At 41.5% G+C, this 21,063-nt stretch overlaps 1 protein-coding gene across 1 annotated transcript in view; it reads left to right on the top strand.

Annotated features, from left to right (window-relative positions):
- Positions 1-17,426: 17,426 nt before the first annotated feature.
- The window catches only part of COL26A1 (collagen type XXVI alpha 1 chain), a 137,729-nt gene continuing 134,092 nt past the window's right edge, over positions 17,427-21,063 (top strand). Inside the window, exons 1-3 of the mRNA XM_015817867.1 lie at positions 17,427-17,552; positions 18,148-18,236; positions 18,975-19,097. Coding sequence (XP_015673353.1) covers positions 17,427-17,552; positions 18,148-18,236; positions 18,975-19,097 — 338 coding nt within the window. The remainder of the gene's footprint in view (positions 17,553-18,147; positions 18,237-18,974; positions 19,098-21,063) is intronic.

Here is a 21,063-nt window from a genome sequence, read left to right on the forward strand (position 1 = left end):
GATGATGATGATGATGATGATGATGATGATGATGATGATGATGATGATGATGATGTTGGAAGGGACCTTGGAGGTCATTTGTCCAACCCCCTGCTCAGGCAGGAAACCCTATACCATTTCAGACAAATGGCTGTCCAGTCTCTTCTTGAAAACCTCCAGTGTTGGAGCATTCACCGCTTCTGGAGGCAGGTTGTTCCACTGGTTAATTGTTCTAACTGTCAGGAAGTTTCTCCTTAGTTCTAGGTTGCTTCTAAGTTTATTGAAACCCTCTTAAGTTTATTGAAATTAGCTCTCTTAAAATCCAAGACTCTAGTCTGACTGTGTTCTATTGCTTGTGCTTCCATAATGTTGAATTCCAATATTGCATGATCATTTCCCCCCAAGGTTCCTGTGGCTTCAACACCTTCTATCATTTCATCTGTTAGTGAGGATTAGATCCAATATGGCTAATCCCCTAGTTCCCTTTACTTTTTGGGAGACAAAGTTGTCTGCTAGGTTTGTCAGGAATCTATTTGATCTTCCACTTAGTGCAGAGTTGATGTCAGTTGATTACCCAGTTGATGTCAGGGTAATTAAAGTCCCCCATTACTTTGAACTTTATCTCATTTAAACTAGTATTTGGGCGTTTCAGTTTGGAGAAATGGAATTCTGATTTGCTTTCTCATCTACCTTTCGTAACTGAGCTATTTCACTTGAGCACGGGGCTTTTGAAAGCATTTCCACGCATTTTTGTCTGTGTGTGTTAACTCCCAGGCTGTTGGAGAAGGTGCTATATTTCTTCAAACAGACACTCCATTTTCTCTCTTTTTTTGGCCATGTTTCTGCAACTATTGTCCAGCGCACATTCTGCACTATCTAATAAATACATTTTTGTAAAAGAAATTTCTGTCCGCCCATTTAAATTTAAGAGTACTTATATCTTAACAGCAGTCAAAACTAGCTTATCTCTGCAAATGGAAGTTAAAGGCGCTGGCTTGTGAATGCCAAGTTCAAATAATGAATTTCCTTTCTCTCTCTCTCTCTTTTTAAAATGAGTTATGAGGTGTTTTGGTTCACAAGCTCATAGCAACTTTGAGGTTAAGTGCTTTGGGGGTTCTTTTTTAAAGTTTTGTTTAAATTAACTTCAGTATTTAACAGTATAAGTACCTTATGTTTAAAATAAGTTCAGTATTTAACAGAAGTACCTTAGAAGTGGCAAAGGACAATAGCAATACTTAATACTAATGCAATAGTTCTGAGTGCTCGTTGCTTTCTTGAGTGGAAACATTTTGGCTTGAAGAGCCTTCCTGCTTAGTTCAGAATTGTTAATGCATATTTGGCGGTGAAGACAGTTAAGTATACCATATCAGAGCTGAGAAACAGTCAGACTATAAGTAAATGGCAATGGCAGGTACAGTGGCCTAGTGGTTAAGCTGCTGGGCTTGTCAAACAGAAGGTTGGCAGTTCGAGACCCAAGCATCCCATGACGGATTGAGCTCCTATTCTTGCTCCAGCTCCTGCCAATGTAGTAGCTTGAAAGCAAACAAATAGATATTACTTCAATGGGAAGATAACAGTGTTCCAGACACCTCACTGTATAGTCATGCTGGCCACATGACCACAAAAGCATCTTTGGGCAATGCTGGCTCCAGGGCTGGGAAATGGAGTAAGCACCACACCCTAGAGTCGGATAGAACTGGACAGGGGAAACCTTTACCTTTATAAGTAAATGGCAGCAAAGCATTAGACTTCTTTGAATCTCTCTTCTCAGCTAGTAGCAGTTTGGGTTCTTGCAGCCCAGATAAAAAGCCCAATTAAAAAGTGTACTATGAACCAAGAGTTTTGAAGCCTGAAGTCTGTCTCCATCAGGCCATTTTTGGATAGAGGGGGGACATGAATGAAAGTGAGAGTAATGGTCAGTCTAGAACAGTGATGGCGAACCTTTTAGAGACTGAGTGCCCAAAAACTGGCCCCACCCCCGCTTCACCCCATGCTCTGTCCCCATCCCGTCCCCCGCCTGCCCGCAAGGCCACTCACCACCTTCAGGGCCCGCCACAGATTGCCCAGGCAGCCCAGCAGCACCATGGCGGCCACGCCATGTGCCCACGCCCCGCAGCATCAACTGTGCGCAATGGGGTGTGAGGGCAGAGTCTTGTCTACGCTGCCTGGCTGCCATGTCCTTGGCTGCACTGCTCCGCATGGGCCATGCTCGGGGGCAACTCTCCTCCAGGGGGGCTGCTGGTGAGGAGGGGGTCGCGGGGGGAGGCGAGGCTGGGGCAACGGCACGTGTGCCCACAGAGACGGCTCCGAGTGCCGCCTCTGGCACGCGTGCCATAGGTTCGCCACCACTGGTCTAGAAGATTGGAAGACTGGGCAAAGAGATGCTGCCAAAAGACTGGCTAGATAAGAGACTGCATAGTCCATAGCTGGATAGTGGACAGGGCAAGAAGTTCAGAAGCAAGTTACTGTTTCCGGTGCCTTTCTCTTGTCTGCAAGATCCTTTCTGAAAAGTTGTGGTTTTTCCTTTTTTGCTTTCTAGCACCTGATATTTGAAACAAAACATTTGCTTTTCTTAGGAATGCTGTGCTCCCTGCTGCGTCTCAGATATTGCAAGGAATAATTGTGTTTCCCTTTTCCTGCAGGACCTTCTATCCATTCCCTCCTTGGCGAGCATTGCTGCACTTTGACCAAAAGCCTTGCTATTATATTTCTCTGCAGGGGAGGCCTGAGTTATGCAGCAGCAGAGGGAAGCCTTTCCATTCAATGCCATTCCTGTTTGATACCTTGGGCGGGTTACAGCCATCCCTTGTAATGAGCATTTGGAAAAGGAAGGACTTGCTTGGTCCTCTCAGCTGGATTTGGAGGAGGGGGACAGCTTGGATGCAAGGCTGGCTCTCGCTTGAGGCTGGATAAACCTCTAACTTCAAGCGGTGGATCTGGGTTGGACCCCAGCCCACTACAGCTTCTGTTGTAGCTCTCCCACCTTGCACTGCCTTGGAGACAAATCTTGCTTCCATACTTTCCACTTTTTGCTCCCTGCCCTGCCCAACAACTGTTTACTACTGTGATTTTGCCACCATGGGGCACATGCCCAAAGGGCCCAGCTTATCCTATGTCTGACTCTGAGGAAGGACTCATTTGGAGCAAATTGGCACAAAGTCTAGTCTTTGCTATAGTTCACATGACAGGCTAAGTCAAAAGCAAACACGTTGCAATATGCTTTAGCATCACATTTTTTTCAAACTCGGCAACCTTAAGATGTGTGGACTTTAATTCCCAGAATTCCCCACCCAGCTTTAGCATAATGTGAACTTCCTTCTAGCACTTCCTTCTTCCTTATTTAGAAATGCTTGAAAGGGTGCATCTTGCCATCACAGCAATGCAACAGCAGTGCAAGAAACAACTAGGGTCAACGTTCACAACAGAGCTGTTTTTCCTCCCAGCAAGCTGTTGGTAGCTAATACTGGCTCTTGTGCTACCAATAATGCAACAGCCATATTACTTAAAGAAAAGAGGGAAAAGCAGGTAGTGCTCATTTAGTGACTGCCTTGTTTAGTGACTGTTCACAGTTATGACAGTGATGAAAAAGTAACTTTATGACCAATCTTTACATTTCCATATTTATGTAAGTTCCACCATCTTCACAATCTGCTCATTGTCATGGATTGCCCTTGGACAGCTCTCTGGATGCAAGTTCAGAGGAGGAGGGTGAGTTTGAGTCGGCAGAGGAAAGCGCGGAGCTGAGTGTTGGTCAGAATCGGGGCTGGGAGAAGGCTACCCTGACAAAGTAGCCTCAGCTGGGTCGATGGGATGAGCGACAGATTGAGCTAGGGGAGCCACAGCTACAGAAAGTTGACCAGGAGGCTTCAGATTGGGAGCAGTTGCCGCCTGTTAGCAATGAGGAGGAGGTGGAGTCCATACTTCCTGATCCAAAGACTTGTAGAGCAGAGAGGAGACAGGCACAACACTGGTCAGCTAGACTACTCATAAGGAGGCAACCTTGCCTCTCATGAAAGGCTGCACCACATTGCCTACTTAATCCCGCCCTGAGGACTTGAGTGTTGCTGGAGCAATGTGCCCAGTTCTGTGCCCTGTGTGCTTGTGCTGTGTATCCTGACCCACTTGACTCATGGATTGCTTTCCTGGACTTTGTGTGTACCCATTGGACTTGGTTACCCAGTGATTCTTGCTGTGCTGAACCCAGAATCTGGACCTGCTGTCAGACCCTCAGTAATTATGTCTTTTAATCTGCTTCTTTGTTCTGCTTTTGGCTCTGTCATTCTGCTGGGAGGAGGAGGTTGGCCCTTAACTGCTGGGAGGGGGGAATCTAGGTTTCCTCCATTTTGTTAGTTACCCCTTTGATTCCTCTGGGTGTGAACAGAAGAAGGAATATGCCATGGGTCATCTGCCTTATCTCCACTTCCATGGGAGGATGTTGAGAAAGAAATGAAACCCCGGGACTGGCATCTGGGAACTGTGCTTATAACTTTGGCTCCCATAACAACTTTGCACCTGGGGACTGGATGAACTCAAACTGGATATTTGGCTATTGAGATGGGGTTTTGGGAAGGGGATGGTTTAATGTAATGTTTCGCGCGGGAAAACATTAGATCTTGCTTTGTTCTCTTGCTATCACTATCTCTCAATGAAAGTTTCTTTTGAGACAATGCTTGTTTCAAGAGTTCTACTTCCTTGGGAGGGAGGACTAGTTGAGGTAGGACCTTGAGGTAGGACACCTGCACAATGGGGATGCTTTCTGAGGATCTGTTTGGAGGGTTTGAATAAACCCTGTAGACCAGTGTTTCTCAACCTTGACAATTTTAAGGCATGTGGACTTCAACTCCCAGAATTCCACAGCCAGCAATGCTGGCTGTGGAATTCTGGGAGTTGAAGTCCACATGCCTTAAAATTGTCAAGATTGAGAAATACTGCTGTAGACATTTGCTGTATATGTGTGTGTGTGTGGGGGGGAAGCAGGGCAGCACACTCCTCTGTTGTGGATATTTTAGTGTTTTTTCCCTCTTTGTGTATACAACAGTCTTGCTGCAGTTATCATATACAAAATCGGTTTTTGTAAGTTTTATCTAATTGGCTATCCCAAAATCATCTGAATATTGATCTTTAAAATTCTATCATTATGTGTATTTGAATCTGATTTTCATTTGCTTTTTTGTAAGTCTACTATGCATAATAAAATGCTCCTTCATGTTTTTCACATTTCCAGCATTGATTAGAAGTAATTTTATACTGATGATGCATCATTTTATAAAAGTTCTCTTTTAAGTTGGAACACAATATGAATTTCTGTCCTTTTTTCTACATTCTCTCCCGTTGGTCCATCTGTATGTTATAACCAGAATTCTTCGCCTGTTTTATCATGCACTCCTTAACTTGTTTCTCTTCTGTTTCAAATCTCAGTAGAAGTTTACACATTTTAGCAATAACATATTCATCATTTGTACATAATTCACTTTCAAACTTTCTTCATTTTTGCCCTCCCCCAAATCTTGTTTTTGCTTTTTTTGGGAATGTGGGTCTCAATTATTGTGCAAAATCCAACATGGCTCTAAAGTTGATGGAAGTGGGGCACAAACCATCTGAGAAAGAAGGCAAGACTGCTCTGCTTAACTTTCTTTGGTGTAAGGGAACAGGTATGAAAAGTATGTACAGTATACAGGTAGTCCTTGACTTAAAACTACAGTTGAGCCCAAAATTTATGTTAAGTGAGATAGTCAAGTGAATTTTACCCCATTTTATGATCTTTCTTGCCACATTTGTTAAGTGAATCACTGCAGTTATTAAGATAGTAATATAGTTGTTAAGTGAATCTGGCTTTCCCATTGACTTTGCTTACCAAAAGATCGCAAAAGGTGATCACATGATCCTGGGACACTGCAACTCTCATAAATATAAAACAGGTGCCAAGCATCCAAATTCTGATCACATGACCATGGGGATGCTGCAGTGGTCGTAAGTGTGAAAAATGGCCGTAAGTCACTTTTTTCAAATGGTCACTAAATGAACTGTTGTAAGTCGAGGACCACCTGTATAGCAATCCTCACAAACTGGTAAGCAGTTTGATTCATAAATTGAATGACCCCCACACCCTTTTTTAATTTTAAAGTTCTTAATGGTTTTGTTGACTCTGATCAGTCCCCTTTCTCACTCAGAGTCAATGACCTTTGAGTTTTTATTGAAATTCCTGTCCTGCCTTACCGAGAAACAAGATACTTGTGCAATGAAACACCAGGGAGTAACTCAAGAGGGAATAGAAGACAGACCCTGGCCTTAGCAAAATGCTCCTACCATTTTTTCTGCTGCAAATATTGCTCTCAGTTGGGTATTGCACAGAGAACTTTTATCTTTAGGAAAATGAGATACTTTAATGCAGTAGTTTGTGCTGATAACATGCTTTTAAGATACCCTGCTATCAAATTTGCAGAGCCAAGGATCCATCTATTTCTAAATGCCAGGGTCATTATCATTTATTTATATAAAGTACTTTCATCTATAACTACATCTGAAAAAGTTCCCTGAGCAGCATACAAGTAAGACATATAGATCTGATGGGGCCTGGATCAGATTCTGAATATGTCACAATACTGATAGAGATCTTTCACATGCCAGTAGAATGGAGAGTGGCAAAGTCTTGGGGAAGGGCAGGTTGAATGGGTAGGTGGGTTGGTCACTTCAGGTTGCAAAAGTAAGTCCACCTTCTTTATTCATTTATTGGACCTCTAAGCTGTTCCAATCACAGCTGGCTCTGAGTGGTATATATATTGAATTAGGTTATACATAATCCTCGACTTAACAGTGGTAATAAGTCATAAGTCATGACAATCATAAGTTGGAGACCAGACCAGACCCAATTTTATGATTTTTTAAAATGACAATTGTTAAATGAGTGCAGTGGTCGTTAAGAGAATGTCACAGTCTTTAAATGAATCCATATGTTCTTATGGCCATTTTTTGCCAGAAACCCAGCAAAAAAGCCATAAATCGGGATCATATGATTGCGGAATGCTACAATCGGCCATAAATGTGAGCTGGTTGCCAAGCACCTGAAATGTGGTTATGTGACTGTGGGGTGTGTGTGCATCCTAGAAACTCTGGAACTGGGTCTATAAGTAGCTTTTAGGGAGTCTGTCATAACTTCAAATGGTGGTTAAGCGACCGGTTGTTAAGCAAGGATTATTTGTATCTAATTTGCTTCCCATGTGCATAGCCATGTGATATTACATCTAGAATCCAAAACTTTTCTTTGTAGTGGTTACATCTGGAATACTGAAGCATCCTGTGGATGCTCTTATGTTATCCATTTATAACATGAGCGACATCATCATTTAGAAAGCGCTATTTACTTGTATATTACCAGTCATACCCTTTGTCTCTTTCCTTCCACATGATACTTTGTATGATCTCTATTTACCTTTAGACCTTTTGCGGATGTTGGGCATATTTCCAAATAAAAGAAAATCTTTTGTCTCTGATAGATACTTAACATATGTGTGGAACGTCTTCCTAGATGCAACTATTTAAGAAAATTATAAGACCACCCAATTGTACAAGATCTCTTGGCGTACAATAGAAACAAAAACACTATTCAGTTAAAATAAACCCCCCATCCCCATCAAAACACCATAAAAAAGTAGCCATAAAAAGACAATCAAACATGGATGATCTAGACCTGGAGATAGACCCAGGTTTTCGGAGCTCTTTTGAACATAAACAGAATGGGGCTAGATATATCTTGGGGAGAGGATCAGAGGGCACGTGTTGTGTCAAAGAAGACACAGTTCTTAAATTCCATCAGATAATATCATTTAATGGAGACAACCTAGAGCTATGGAATAGAAATAGAATAGAATAGAATAGAATAGAATAGAATAGAATAGAATAGAATAGAATAGAATAGAAACAGAGTTGGAAGGGACCTTGGAGGTCTTCTAGTCCAGGGGTCTCCAAACATGGTAACTTTAAGACTTGTGAACTTCAACTCCAGAATTCCTCAGTCCACAAATCAAGTTTGGGGACTCCTGTTCTATACCAACCCCCTGCTTAAGCAGGAGATAAATGGCTGTCCAATCTCTTCTTAAAAACCTCCAGTGATGGAGCACCCACAATTTTTGAAGGCAAGTAGAAGTTCTGAAGGTTTTACATGGGCCAGTTGAGATAATACCCATATCAGTAGAAGCCGGAGTGAGTATATTTGCAATTCTTAAGAGCATGCTATGGACATTTTTACAAATGGCTGCAACAGATTGTAAGTACAGGTAATCTTCGATTTACAACCATTCACTTAGTGACCATTCAAAATACTGACAGACCTCTCTGGGGATACTTACGACCCAGTACCAAAGTTCTGAGCCCCCCCCCTCCATGTCATGTGACATCATTTCAGGCACTTGGCAACTCGCCTGCATTTATGGCTATTTTCAGCATCCTGTGGTCACATGACTGCGTTTTACAATGTTTTTGCCAAAAACCTGAATTTACTTTAGGTTTTCAGCCAAACCTACCGAAAACAAACAATTGCTTCACCTAACAACAGCAGTGTTTGCTTACTGACTGCTGCAAAAAAGGTCGTAAAATTGGGTCAGTCGTGTGGGTGACTTGCTTTACGGTTGTCATGAGTTACAACTGTGATGGGCAAGCTCCATTATGGAGCTTGTATGTTCAGACAGAAATAATTCAACTTAGTGTAAGACCGCTAATGAGATTGCTCCCCATCATCCCTTCCTTTTTCCAGAATGTTCTCTGCTTCCATAATGTAGCCCCCTAATTTTTGTTTTCTCAGCATGCCAGTAGGGATTATTGGAGGCTCAGAAGTACACTTGAAATAAATGATCTGGAGACGGGCCCTGTGTTTCATATCCTGTCAGATTCCAAAAGAAGGTGTTGGCAGGCAACTGGTAGCCATGGAGATGAGGACTTTTTTGTGGTGATGCTAAACAATGGTAACTTCTCAAGTTGCCCAAAATCTTCCTTCCTCTTGTTTTAGATATTTGGCAAAAAAGCCCGAAGAAATTGAGAACTAATTGTTTTTTATTTACTCGATCTGCTTTTTTAAAATCTGGATTTTATTTTCTGGCTGTCTTGTTTTATTCGCTCTTCTTATTTTATTGTTCTGATTTTAAAAGCTTGGGGTTTTAAACCTTGGGGTCCAAAAGTGAGCTTTTGTAGAATTCTGTGCACTCACTGAAGTATGTCCATTGTATGATCACTTATCTCCTTTGCAACCACTGGTTTTAGCTGGATGCACTTGACTGACTTTGCATTCAGAAAATAAGTAGGACTTGATGAGTACTTGAATATGGAATTGTGAAATTATTAGGAAATTCCAGAGGTATAGTCTAGACTGGGAAATCAAAAAAGCATTATGAAAGAAGACAGTTGCCAACCATTTTCTCACTTTTGCTGAGTCGAGGCATCTAGTTCAACATAAAGAAGGCCTGAAATCAGGAGCTCTAGTTCTGCCTGAGGGTGACTTTGGAGCAGTCATTGTCTCTCAGCCCAACTCACCTCACAGTTTGTTGTTGTGGGGAAAACAAGAGGAGGGAGCAGTACTAAATATGTTCACCACTCTGAGTTATTTAAAAAATAATAATTAAGGTGGGATATAAATAATACATAAATAAAAATAAATAAACAATACCAGGAATTTTGAAGTACTTTTCTCCCACAACTTCTATGACAGACAGGTTGCTTAGTAGTGCATTCTAGCTGCTATGCGAAAAATCACAACAGGTAATTCTTTACTTCTGACAGCTTGTTTAGCGACAGTTCAGCTATGACTGACCTCCTCAAGGCTACTTATAATCCAATTTAAATTGTTACAATGTATGCCCCCCTCCCACAGTCACTTGATCACATTTTTTGCACCAGGCACACAGCCACCATTTACATTTGCAGCATCCCACAGCCACATGACCTTGATATATGTTTTTTGCTAGAAACAAGCATTTATTTCCAGTTTCATGCAAAAAACGCCAATTATGGACAATGGATTATCTTAATGACTGTGCTGTTTGTTTAATTATCACTGCATAAATGGTTGTAAAATTGTGTGGGAAGTCAGCCCCAGAGAAGGAAATATTAAAAGGGCAGAAAAATATATTTCCTCAAAAGGATTTTTAAAAGCAGAAACCAACCCTGCCCCCAAGTCTCTCTGCCCCAAGCCAAAGCCAGCCCTGTACAAATGCAAATGTAAACCATCGAGAAAGTTGGAGCCAGAAGCTCAAGAAGACAAAGACCTTTCCTGTAAGAACCATCTTTCTGCCTCTTCAATAAACTGCAACTTTCTTCCCAAAGCAGTCGCCATGTTCTTTATTTATCCCCGGCTTGGATGAACCAGGATGAAGACTTTTCTTTTGGCAACTGCAGCACACTATTGGCTCATATTTAAGTGATTGTCTACTAAGACTCCGAGATCCCTCTCACAGTTACTACTATTGAGCAAGGTACCACCTATACCAGGGGTAGGCTACCTTGGCTCTTTTATGACTCGTGGACTTCAACTCCCAGAATTCCTGAGCCAGCATGGCTCAGCTTGGAAACCTCTCTCTTTCTCCTCAGCATGGCTGGCTCAGGAATTCTGGGAGTTGAAGACAACGAGTCATAAAAGAGCCAAGGTTGCCTACCCCTAACCTATACTATACCTGTGCATTTGGTTTTTCTTGCCTAAATGTAGAACTTTTTTCACCACTGAATTTCATTTTGTTAGATAGCACCCAGTGTTCAAGTCTGTCAAGATCCTCCTGTATCTTAAGCCTATCTTCTGGAGTGTTGGCTATTCCTGCCAGCTTGGTGTCATCTGCAAATTTGATGAGTTCCCCATCTATCCCCTCGTCCAAATCATTGATGAAGATGTTGAAGAGCACTGGGCCCAGAACAGAGCCCTGGGGCACCCCACTACACACTTCCCTCCATGTAGATGCGGTTCCATTGAGGACCACACGCTGAGTACGGCCGGTCAGCCAGCTACGAATCCATCTGGTGGTGATGCTGTCTAACCCACATTTTTCTGTCTTATCAAGTAATCTACTTTATCAAATGCCTTACTGAAGTCCAAATTATATCCACAGCATTTCTCTGGTTCACTAATTTTGTCACTTGGTCGAAGAATGCAATAAGATTTGTCTGGCATGATCTGTTTTTGACAAACCCATGTTGGCTTTTAGTAATGACTTTGTTTGCCTCTAGGTGTTCGCTGATTTGTTGTTTCATTATCTTTTCCAGAATCTTCGCACGTATTGAGGTCAGGCTGATAGGTCTGTAGTTTCCTGGATCCATTTTTTTCTCTTTTTTGACGATGGGAACTACAGCAGCTCTTTTCCAGTCCTCTGGTAGTTCCCCAGTGCTCCAGGATCTTTGAAAGATATAGTTCAGTGCTTCTGAGATCACATCTGCTAGTTCCTTGAGAACCTTGGGATGTAATCCATCTGGTCCTGGTGATTTGAACTTGTCTAGGCTGGGCAGGTGCTCACTTACCATTTTCTTGCCTATCTTAACTTGTGTTTCTAATCTGTTTTTTATGGTACTGTTTTTGATAGACTGGACTGTTTTTTCCCTTTGTGTAAAGACGGATGCAAAAAATGAGTTAAATAGTTCTGCTTTCGCCCTGTTGCTTGTCATCTTCTTGCCACTTTCTCCCACTAATGGGCCAATCATTTCCTTTATTTTTTTCTTGTTTTTTACATGTTGAAAGAGGGTTTTTTTTTGTTATTTTTGACTTTTGTCACAAGCCTTCGTTCATTTTGAGCCTTAGCTTTCCTCACTTCATCTTTGCAGGCTCAGGCTATTTGCTGATATTCTGCCTTAGTTATGTGCCCCTCTTTCCACTTGTTGTACTTGTCCTTTTTGTCTTTCAATTTATCAGAGAATTCTTTATGCAGCCATGCTGGTTTCTTTTGAGAGCTGTTATTTTTCTTCTTTGTTGGTATTGTGCTAGACTGGGCTTTTATTATCTCACTTTTCAAAATTTCCCAAGCTTCTTCAGTTGTTTTCCCCTTGAGGATTGTCATCCATGGAATCCTTCCCAAGCTCTCTCTAAGTTTATTGAAATTAGCTCTCTTGAAGTCCAAGACTCTAGTTTGACTGTGTTCTATTGCTTATGCTTGCATAATGTTGAATTCCAATATTGCATGATCATTGCCCCCCCCTCCCAGATTCCTGTGGCTTCGACATCTTGTATCATTTCATCCTTGTTAGTGAGAATTAGGTCCAATATGGCTAATCCCCTAGTTCCCTTCTCTACTTTTGGGGAGACAAAGTTGTCTGCTAGGTTTGTCAGGAACCTGTTTGATCTTCCACTTGGTGCAGAGTTTGTCTCCCAGTTGATGTCAGGGTAATTAAAGTTCCCCATTACTATTGTGATGTGCTTCCTACATACCTTAGTTAACTGACTAGCAAAAAGTTAATCTATTTCCTTTGTTTGGTTGGGTGGCCTATAGTATTTTGTTCAGTCATTTTCACCAGCCCGGGTTGGGAATCCTCCAGATCTGTGAATTTCAATTCCCAGAATTCTCACTAGTCACCATGCTGCTCATGGGAAATCTGGGAGCTGAAATCCATATGTCCATATATCTACTGTAGAAGGTGCCTAGATTAGGCAAAGCTATTCTACAGCCATTCAGGAGGTGCCAATGTGTTGCAGTAGATATTACAACATTTATGATATCTCTCCATTATTCCAAACCATTGACTATGCAGAAAGCAGTGTGTTCCTAGGGCTGTTGGAAGAAAAGCATTACAATTCAGTGACTATCATCATAAGAAAGAATCACTCTACTGAATTAACCTGTGCTGTAAGAGGTGATTGACAAATTAAACTTGATCTGCTCAGCACAGGTGAAATTCTATATCTTTAAGAAAGTTGCTAAACCTTTTTCAGGCACACATGGTTTCAAAAAAACAAGCAGCTATGTGCACCAGAGAGTTAAAATGTGAATCAGTACATTTTTTTCTCCACACGGAGAAGCAGTGCTATATCTATTGCTATTCTGGGTTTGTGCCAATTGCATTTTTAATGATTTCTTGCACTGGGACATCTGTATGTAATGCTGGTGGTAGGACATTTATAAAGTCTGGAATTTAAGATGGTGGTATTTTATTGCCTTTTGGCAAAAAGCTTTGGAATCTCATAAGAACAGTTAAGTTATTGGTTTACAGAAAGGATAACAAATACTTTTTGTTGCTCTTAATGCACATGAACAGGCCAGTTTGTATTTAGGGTATCCACCTGCATTTTGTTGAATAAGATAATACATCGGTATGTGAATGCTGTGCAAATCTGCTCTCTTTTGATCCTTTTCACTCAGCATGCAAAATCTATAGTACAGATAGTCCTCGACTTACAACAGTTCATGTAAAAATGGCATGTAAAATGTTTCAGAAATGTGTTAATACTTTATTAGTGTTTATTTCCCAATTTTATTTTTAAAAAACAGAATAGGAGGTTTATATAAGACTAATCACACAGTCAAATCTTTACAATTCCTGCATGCAGAGGACAAGTTAAATAATACCGTTCTCAGGGGCAACAAAATACAACTCTTTCTCCAAAGAAACATAATATTCATTTTCACAAGAGGAGGGCTTGGTTTTTCTTAGCTCATGGCCTTGCTTGCTTTTGTTAACTTTTGATGTAGAACAGTCTTTCCCAACCATAGCAACTTCCAGATGTGTGGCTGTTAGCCCCCAGAATTCTCCACAGTGGCCAAATTGGCTGGGGAATTCTGGGAGTTGAAGTTACACATCTGGAACTTGTCCTAATTGGGAAACATATATGTAGAGGTAGGTCAATTTGTTCCTGTCTTATACTGAATCTCAAAGGCACTGGGAATGGGATAGGCCTTGGCAGTAGCATCCACTTATTTAGAACTGTAAAGCAGCGTTTCTCAACCTTAGCAACTTGAGGATGCATGGAATTCTGGGAGTTATAGTCCATTCATCTTTAAGTTGCTAAGGTTGAGAAGCAATGCTTGCTGGCTGGGGGATTCTGGAAGCTGACATCCACACAATTAACCAGTGGAACAACCTGCCTCCAGAAGCGGTGAATGCGCCAACACTGGAAGTTTTTAAGAAGAAACTGGACAGCCATTTGTCCGAAATGGTATAGGGTTTCCTGCCTGAGCAGGAGGTTGGACTAAATGACCTCCAAGGTCCCTTCCAACTTTATCATTATTATTATTATTATTATTATTATTATTATTATTATTATTATTATTATTATTATTATTATTATTATTATTATTATTACATCTTCAAATTGCTAGGATTGAGAAATACTGTTATATAAAGTAAAGTGACCAATCGTCCTCCTTTAGGGAGGACAGTCCTTCTTTTGTAAGTTCTGTCCTCTCTCGAAAAGTGTCCTCCTACATGTCCTCCTTTTCGATATTTGAAGACTAATCTGTAAATTTCCGTATTTGATTGATGCCGATCCGATCCGTTGCGTGAGATGTGACGTATTTATATTTGACATGACGATTCGTCAAAGCTTGGTACAGTGCAGCAAGACGCGATTATGAGACGCATGCGCTCCGCACAAGAGAATTGTTTTGAGAGAGTGCGCCGCGCGCAGGAGTGCGCCGCACGCAAGTGGCTTTGTTTACTTCTTACCGAAACACAACACGGCACACACGCACGCATTAGACTCAATTTATTTGTGTCCTCCTTCTCATTGTAAAAAAGTTGGTCACCTTATATAGGTACTTTAAAAAGTAAGAACGGGATTGCATCTATTTCATTTTTCCCATTGTTTTCAAGAAAAATACAGTGGTACTTCAGTACCCATCCTTAATTGGTTCTAGGAGATGCGATGAGTACCAAAAACAATGAGTACCAAACAGATTTTTCTCATAAGGAATAATATAGTGAGTCACAAGGCAGCCGACACTGAGAAGTTCTAGCTTGTGCGTGGAGTACCAGGACAAAATTTTCACATCAAAACGTGCTGAGTATCAAATTCGATGAGTTTCAAAGTAGTTAAGTACCAACTGTAATTGTTCCTGCAATTTTACATTTTTATTTAGTAACCTATCCGTTACTAAATCAGTCTATCAGTATGTTTTCTAGCTACTATAATTTCCACCATTTTAAAAAGATAGAAAAATGCTTGCACCTTTTTTATATTTTGGCAATAGTTTTTCTCTTTTTAGACATTATCAAAACAGTTACTTTAAGTGTAGCTTTTGAGGAAAACTTTCTTGTCCAACCAAAATTTTTCCTCATTCATAGAAGAAACATCTCCCCTGCTCCCAACAGAACAGAACTGGGCCTAGGTTTTTCAGCATTTAACTATGATATGCCTTTTTTTCTACATTTACCAGTAGTTGTGTTTGAAATTGTGAAATTATTTCTTCCATTCTTCATTTTTGCTTATTCTTTTTAAAAGTGATATTTAATAGATTATAAATTGATAATTTTCCTTCACCGTTATCTATCCTTGGATGTCTCTGTGAAGCATGGAATAATAAACTTTTAAATCTCCTTTTTAAAAAAACTGTAATGTCACTGCAGTCAGTCCATTTAGGGTAATGGTCTCTAAATTTACCAGATAAATTCAGAATCTAACTATAAGTGCTGTATGAAAAAGATGTTTCCAGATAGAGAAGGTTTAAATGCACTGATCTTGGATGTGGCAGATTTTTTTTCTGCAAAACTCCTCATTCACTTGAAAGATTTTTTTAAAAAAAATAAATACCTCTTTCTTTGTCATAAAATTACAACCCCATGAGGTCAAAGCCATGAGTCATTCCCATAAAGATGAGAAGATGCATCCACGGGACTGAGAGAAGCTTTTAATTATCTCGCTTGTTTTATTACTAGGAAATCCTTCATCCCAGGATGCAAAATTTTAACTGCATTGGGTAATGTAAACACAGCTAGGGTCTCCCTTCTCAGTGTCAAATCTTTGTAAAGTTTAATCCTTCTTTAGTATACTTTCCACTTCATCTTCCTATCTTAGTGTTTCCTGGCAAGGAAAAGCTGGCCGGCTTGCCAGGCTTCACATCTGGGCCAATGATATTGAAGACTTCCTGCAATGCCATGCATTTACTAAATGTACTAAATGTAGGGATGGCCGACATTACATTTATCTGGATATATGACAAGAGTATAAGAAATGTTAGCAGAGGAATGTTAGCAGACCAACTACTATCTACAGGTAGTCCTCGATTTCCATTGCTGGGTGTTAAATGAGTTGATCCCAATTTTACAATATTTTTGCCACAGTTCTTAAACAAATCACTGCAGCTGTTAAGGGAATCATGTAGTCATTAATTCAGCTTCCTTTGTTGACCTTGGTTGTTGGAAGCTGGCTGGAAAGGCCGCAGATGATGATCACATGATCCTGGGGATGCTGCAACAGTTGTAAATGTGAGGGCAGGTCATGAGTCACTTTTTTCAGTAGCTTTGAATGGTTGCTAAATGAATGGTTATAAGTTGAGATCCCAAAGGTGCTTTTCCAAAAGGCAACTGGACTTTCTTGATTTTTTCCTCGTGAAAACGTTTTGCTTCTCCTCCAAGTTCTGAAGAAGTTTCTTGGATGAGAAGCAAAACATTTTCAAGGAAAAAAATCAAGAAAGTCCAGTTGCCTTTTGGAAAAGCATCCTTGGGATACCCATGACCTGGATGATTGAGAATCCCCCTAGATCAGTGTTTCTCAACCTTGACAATTTTAAGGCATGTGGACTTCAACTCCCAGAATTCCACAGCCAGCATAGCTGGCTGTGGAATTCTGGGAGTTGAAGTCCACATGCCTTAAAATTGTCAAGGTTGAGAAACACTGCCCTAGATTGAGGAGTACCCATAGTTTAACATTCCACTTCTTACATGGGCAGAGAGGAGCATTTATTTTTCATGATTAACATTTCTGCTTCAATCCCTGGCATCTCCGGATTTGCTGGTAAAAAATGGTGCCTCAAAGCGTGGAGGGTTAATGTCAAGTTCATGTTGATTTTGTGGTGGCAAAGATAAAGTCTAACTAGGTGGAAGACAAAGTTTGATGTTTGTGCTTCTAGGAATTTCATAGGCAGAATGTGAAGGACAAAGTGCTTTCAGAACTATTAACTTCTATGCACATAGGAATTTAATTTCAGTCTTATGGCTGATAGTCAGTGATAGATTGATTGATTGACAGATAATGCATCATCCTGAGTGGCCTCTCCCCCCCTTGGTATATGGAGGAGGTAAGGAACTGAAGCTGAAGAAGAGATCCTAGAACACTTCTGGAGGTGACATGGAGTGAATTGATTGAACATGAATTAGAGCTGCTCTTAGGGCCTATTGTGTGATGATAAGGACAGAGAAATGTCAATATTTCTCTGCCCTTATTACATCTGTGGATAGTTCTCCAGTGGCCTGGTTTGGGTGACCTCATGCCTTCTGGGTGGAAGTGATTCTAAGGTTCACCCACAGGACTCTGTGAAGAGTATGCTAGGCTAATGAACAAAGTTGATCGGATCTGCTCTGAGTTGGTCTCTGGCCTTGAAGCAGGTCCTGTGGCTGGTTCTAGCTTGGCTATCTTTGATCTCATTGGGACTGAGAAAGTGAACTTGGTCTTTGGGGCTGTTAGTGCAGGCACTTCTGAAATATATCCATGTCCTCCTGGTTGACTGAGACTTCTTAGAAGGGAGATGTGATTAGGTTCTGGTGGTGGTTAACTGCTCTTTGAGGGAGGGGGTAGTTCTGTCTTAAGAAGGCAGTGGTTTGCCCCCTCCTCAAGGAGCTAGACTCCAACATTTTGTACACTTTTCATCCAGTTCCTGCTTTTCCCTTTCTAGGAAATGTTGTAGAGAAGATAGATGCATTGCAGCTTCAGAGGAAGAAATGGGTTATCGGGACCCTTTTCAATGACAGTTTAAGCTTAGGTATGGGACTAAGATGGCATTGATCATGCTTTTGGATGACCTTTGGCAGCAGGATGGGGGTAGTGTGTCCCTCCTTGCTCTTCTTGACCTCTCACCATTGATATTGTTGATTATGATATTCTTCTGGACCAGCACTAGGAGTGGGAGTGGGTAGCAAGGTGTTGTGTTGATTCTCCTCCTTCCTTTGGAATTGGTCCCAGCAGGTGTTGATGGGGGAGAGATCCCGCTGGCAGCCCCTCTTTTGTGGGCTGCCTCAGGGATTTTGGTATATCCCCTGTTTAATATCTGCATGAAGCTGCTGGCTGAGGTCATTCAAAGATTGGGGTTATATCTCTACCCGTGCTGCCTGAGTGATACTATTGAGGTTCAGAGCCTGGAGCCTGTGTGGGCCTAGATAGGGTATAACAAGCTTTAGCTCAACCCAAGCAAGACTGAATAGCTCTGGGCTTTCGTAACTTCTGGTTTCAGGGACCTTTCATCTTTGGTTCTGGATGGGGTGGAACTGCCCCAGACAGACATGGTGCTCAATCTGGGGGTTCTCCTTAACTCAGATGGTAGCCATGACCAGGAAGTCCTTTGCAGAACTTTGAGCTTTGTGCCAGTTCACCCATTCCTGGATCACAGAGCCCTATTTACAGTCATTCATGTGCTTGCGACCTCCAAATAAGACTGCTGCAATGTGCTTTACATGGGATTGCCCTTGAAGAGTGTTCTGAAGTTTTAACTGATGCAAAATGTGGTGGCTTGGGTATACTGGTGGCCAAGTGTTTTTCTGGGTGCAACCTTTAAAGTCTTTCATAGTTTAGGACTTATGGGAACATTTCTCTCTATCCTATCTAATATGGTAGGAAGGGCATGCTCTGGGTAATATCCACTAGGAAGTGTTGGCTGGTAGGGCCCAGAAGTCAGCTTTTTCTGCAATGGCACCCATGCCCCTCGGAATATCATTACCACCACCTCCCGTCCCTGACTTTGTGCTCAAGCCTGGGACCCCGGGCATGCATTCAGTCTTTATCTGTTAATTTGTACTTGTTGACTTGTCTTTGGAATTTGTAGTGAACTAAGCTAAAACAAGTAATTAAACTTGAATAACAGAGTTTTTTTTCCTGTTCTATTCCTCAGGCATTGGTGCCACTACACAGTCACGCGGACGGTTTCCTGTCAAGTGCAGAATGGCTCGGAGACAGTAATCCAAAGGGTTTATCAGAGCTGCCGATGGCCGGGACCTTGTGCCAACTTAGTGAGGTAATGGACTGTGTTTTAGACCTTTATTGATCCAAGCCACAGAGAAATAGTGATGAATAAATACTCTACTGTGTTGACAGATGCCAAAAGTTGGCAAACCTCAATCCAAGAACATTTGAATGATCTGCTGAATTAAATTTGTACAGTTGTTTGGAAACTGTATCATTCTTTGACATCATCTATACTTCTGTTCAGAGTCATCTGTAAAAATGTGAATTGAGGTCTACCTGAAAAAAGGGAGCAATTGTTGGGTTATTACCTGGTCAGTCTGAATAGTATATTGAATAGGTCCATTTGCACAAGCGCCCGCTACTCATGCAAATGGAGCTTTGCGTGCAAGTGCCTGCTGCTCACAGAAGTGGAGCTGCGTGTGAGCCTGAGTTCCTGGTCACATGATGCCTCTGACAAGGTCATCTCCTACAGCAGTGATGGCAAACCTTTTAGAGACCGAGTGCCCAAACTACAACCCAAAACCCACTTATTTATCGCAAAGTGCCAGGGCTGCATCAGCATTGTGGTGCCCTCAGGGAGTGTGGGGGGCGTGGCCCATTGGGTGGGTGTGGCTGCAGTGGTCACGGCAGACTGGGTGAGCATGGCATCCCCAGGGGGCCAACATCGCTTGCTCACTCACTTCCTGCCCTGTCACTTCCAAACGCCACGTGCTCGCTACTCTGGCGAACTCTGCTGGGGCAACGGCGTGCGTGCCCACAGAGAGGGCTCTGAGTGCCGCCTCTGGCACGCGTGCCATAGGTTCGCCACCACTGTCCTACAGCCTCAATGTATGACCACAACAACTTACAATCGTAATTCTGGGTTCAAACACAGTCATAAATTGAAGATTACCCATACTCCCAAATTTGGCAATTTCCATGCTTCAGTTTGTGATTCAATTTTCTGTAGTTCTCCTGGCTGAGAAAAGCAGCTCTAAATCTTTGCATGAAGTTGTGGTAATCACCCACCAATGCATCATTGCCCTCAATGAATGGCATATGCCATTTGACTGCCCTTTCTTTTAGCAGGCTAGGAACAGAGGCTGCCTTGGACCAATCTGTAGGCAATTCCACTGTTTGACCTGACAGAAACAATTCTCACTGCATAATGATATTCAGGAATTGATCATGAGCTCTCCCCTCCCCCAATTTTTTTGATAGACTTCCCAGAGAATGGAGCAACATGAGTGTACAACTTCTTGTATGGTTGCTCCAGTCTTTGGAGAACCTTATTATTTCAGTAGATGAAGGCAAGAAACAGGAACGGCAAAGTTTTTAGGAATGCTCTTTATGGTTATAGGGCAGAATAACACAATTTACAATGCCTATCAATGTTTCTCTCTTCCACATCTTATACCAAACAAATTCAAGGCAGGGTTATTTTGAGGTTCTTTCTCACATTTGCCTCTTTCTCAGGAAATACTTTTTTGAATGTTTCCCTTCGATGGCTTGTTTATCTTGTCTATGAGAGAAAGTCCACTTGAGTTCTGTTTTGTAGTTTGAGGTGGTACAACTAATGAGTTATGCCATATCAAAATAAAAAAAGTGCTGAGTTCTGATGAAATGTCATCATTCTGATGAGTGGCCTTGGAAGTGTCCTGGATTGGGACGGTGTACCGGAAAATGTCCAGGGCCAGAAAAAGTTGCTGTTCTTTTTGGATAAATGAAAAAAACATCCCTACTGACAGCTGTATATGTTCCTGAGTATAAAGAAAAAAAATAGCAAAAAAGGAGATTAGGTTGCAATCTTAATGCAGTTATATGGCTAAAGATTAAATATGTACATACTGGGTTTTTAAACTGTTTCCAGAGAGTTAGTTGTTTCATTCTCTTGCAGCAAAAAGAAAGAGCCAATCTTACATATTAGGAAATTTGGCAAATGTTTTTTATTCTGTGAAAAATTATAATACATGTTGCCACAGGTTTCTTGCATGATTTATGTAATTTTGTGGCCATGTACTGTTGATAATGCAAGC

The sequence above is a fragment of the Protobothrops mucrosquamatus genome, unplaced genomic scaffold (assembly GCF_001527695.2).
Source record: "Protobothrops mucrosquamatus isolate PMUCROS unplaced genomic scaffold, P.Mucros_1.0 scaffold643, whole genome shotgun sequence".
Classification (NCBI taxonomy): domain Eukaryota; kingdom Metazoa; phylum Chordata; class Lepidosauria; order Squamata; family Viperidae; genus Protobothrops; species Protobothrops mucrosquamatus.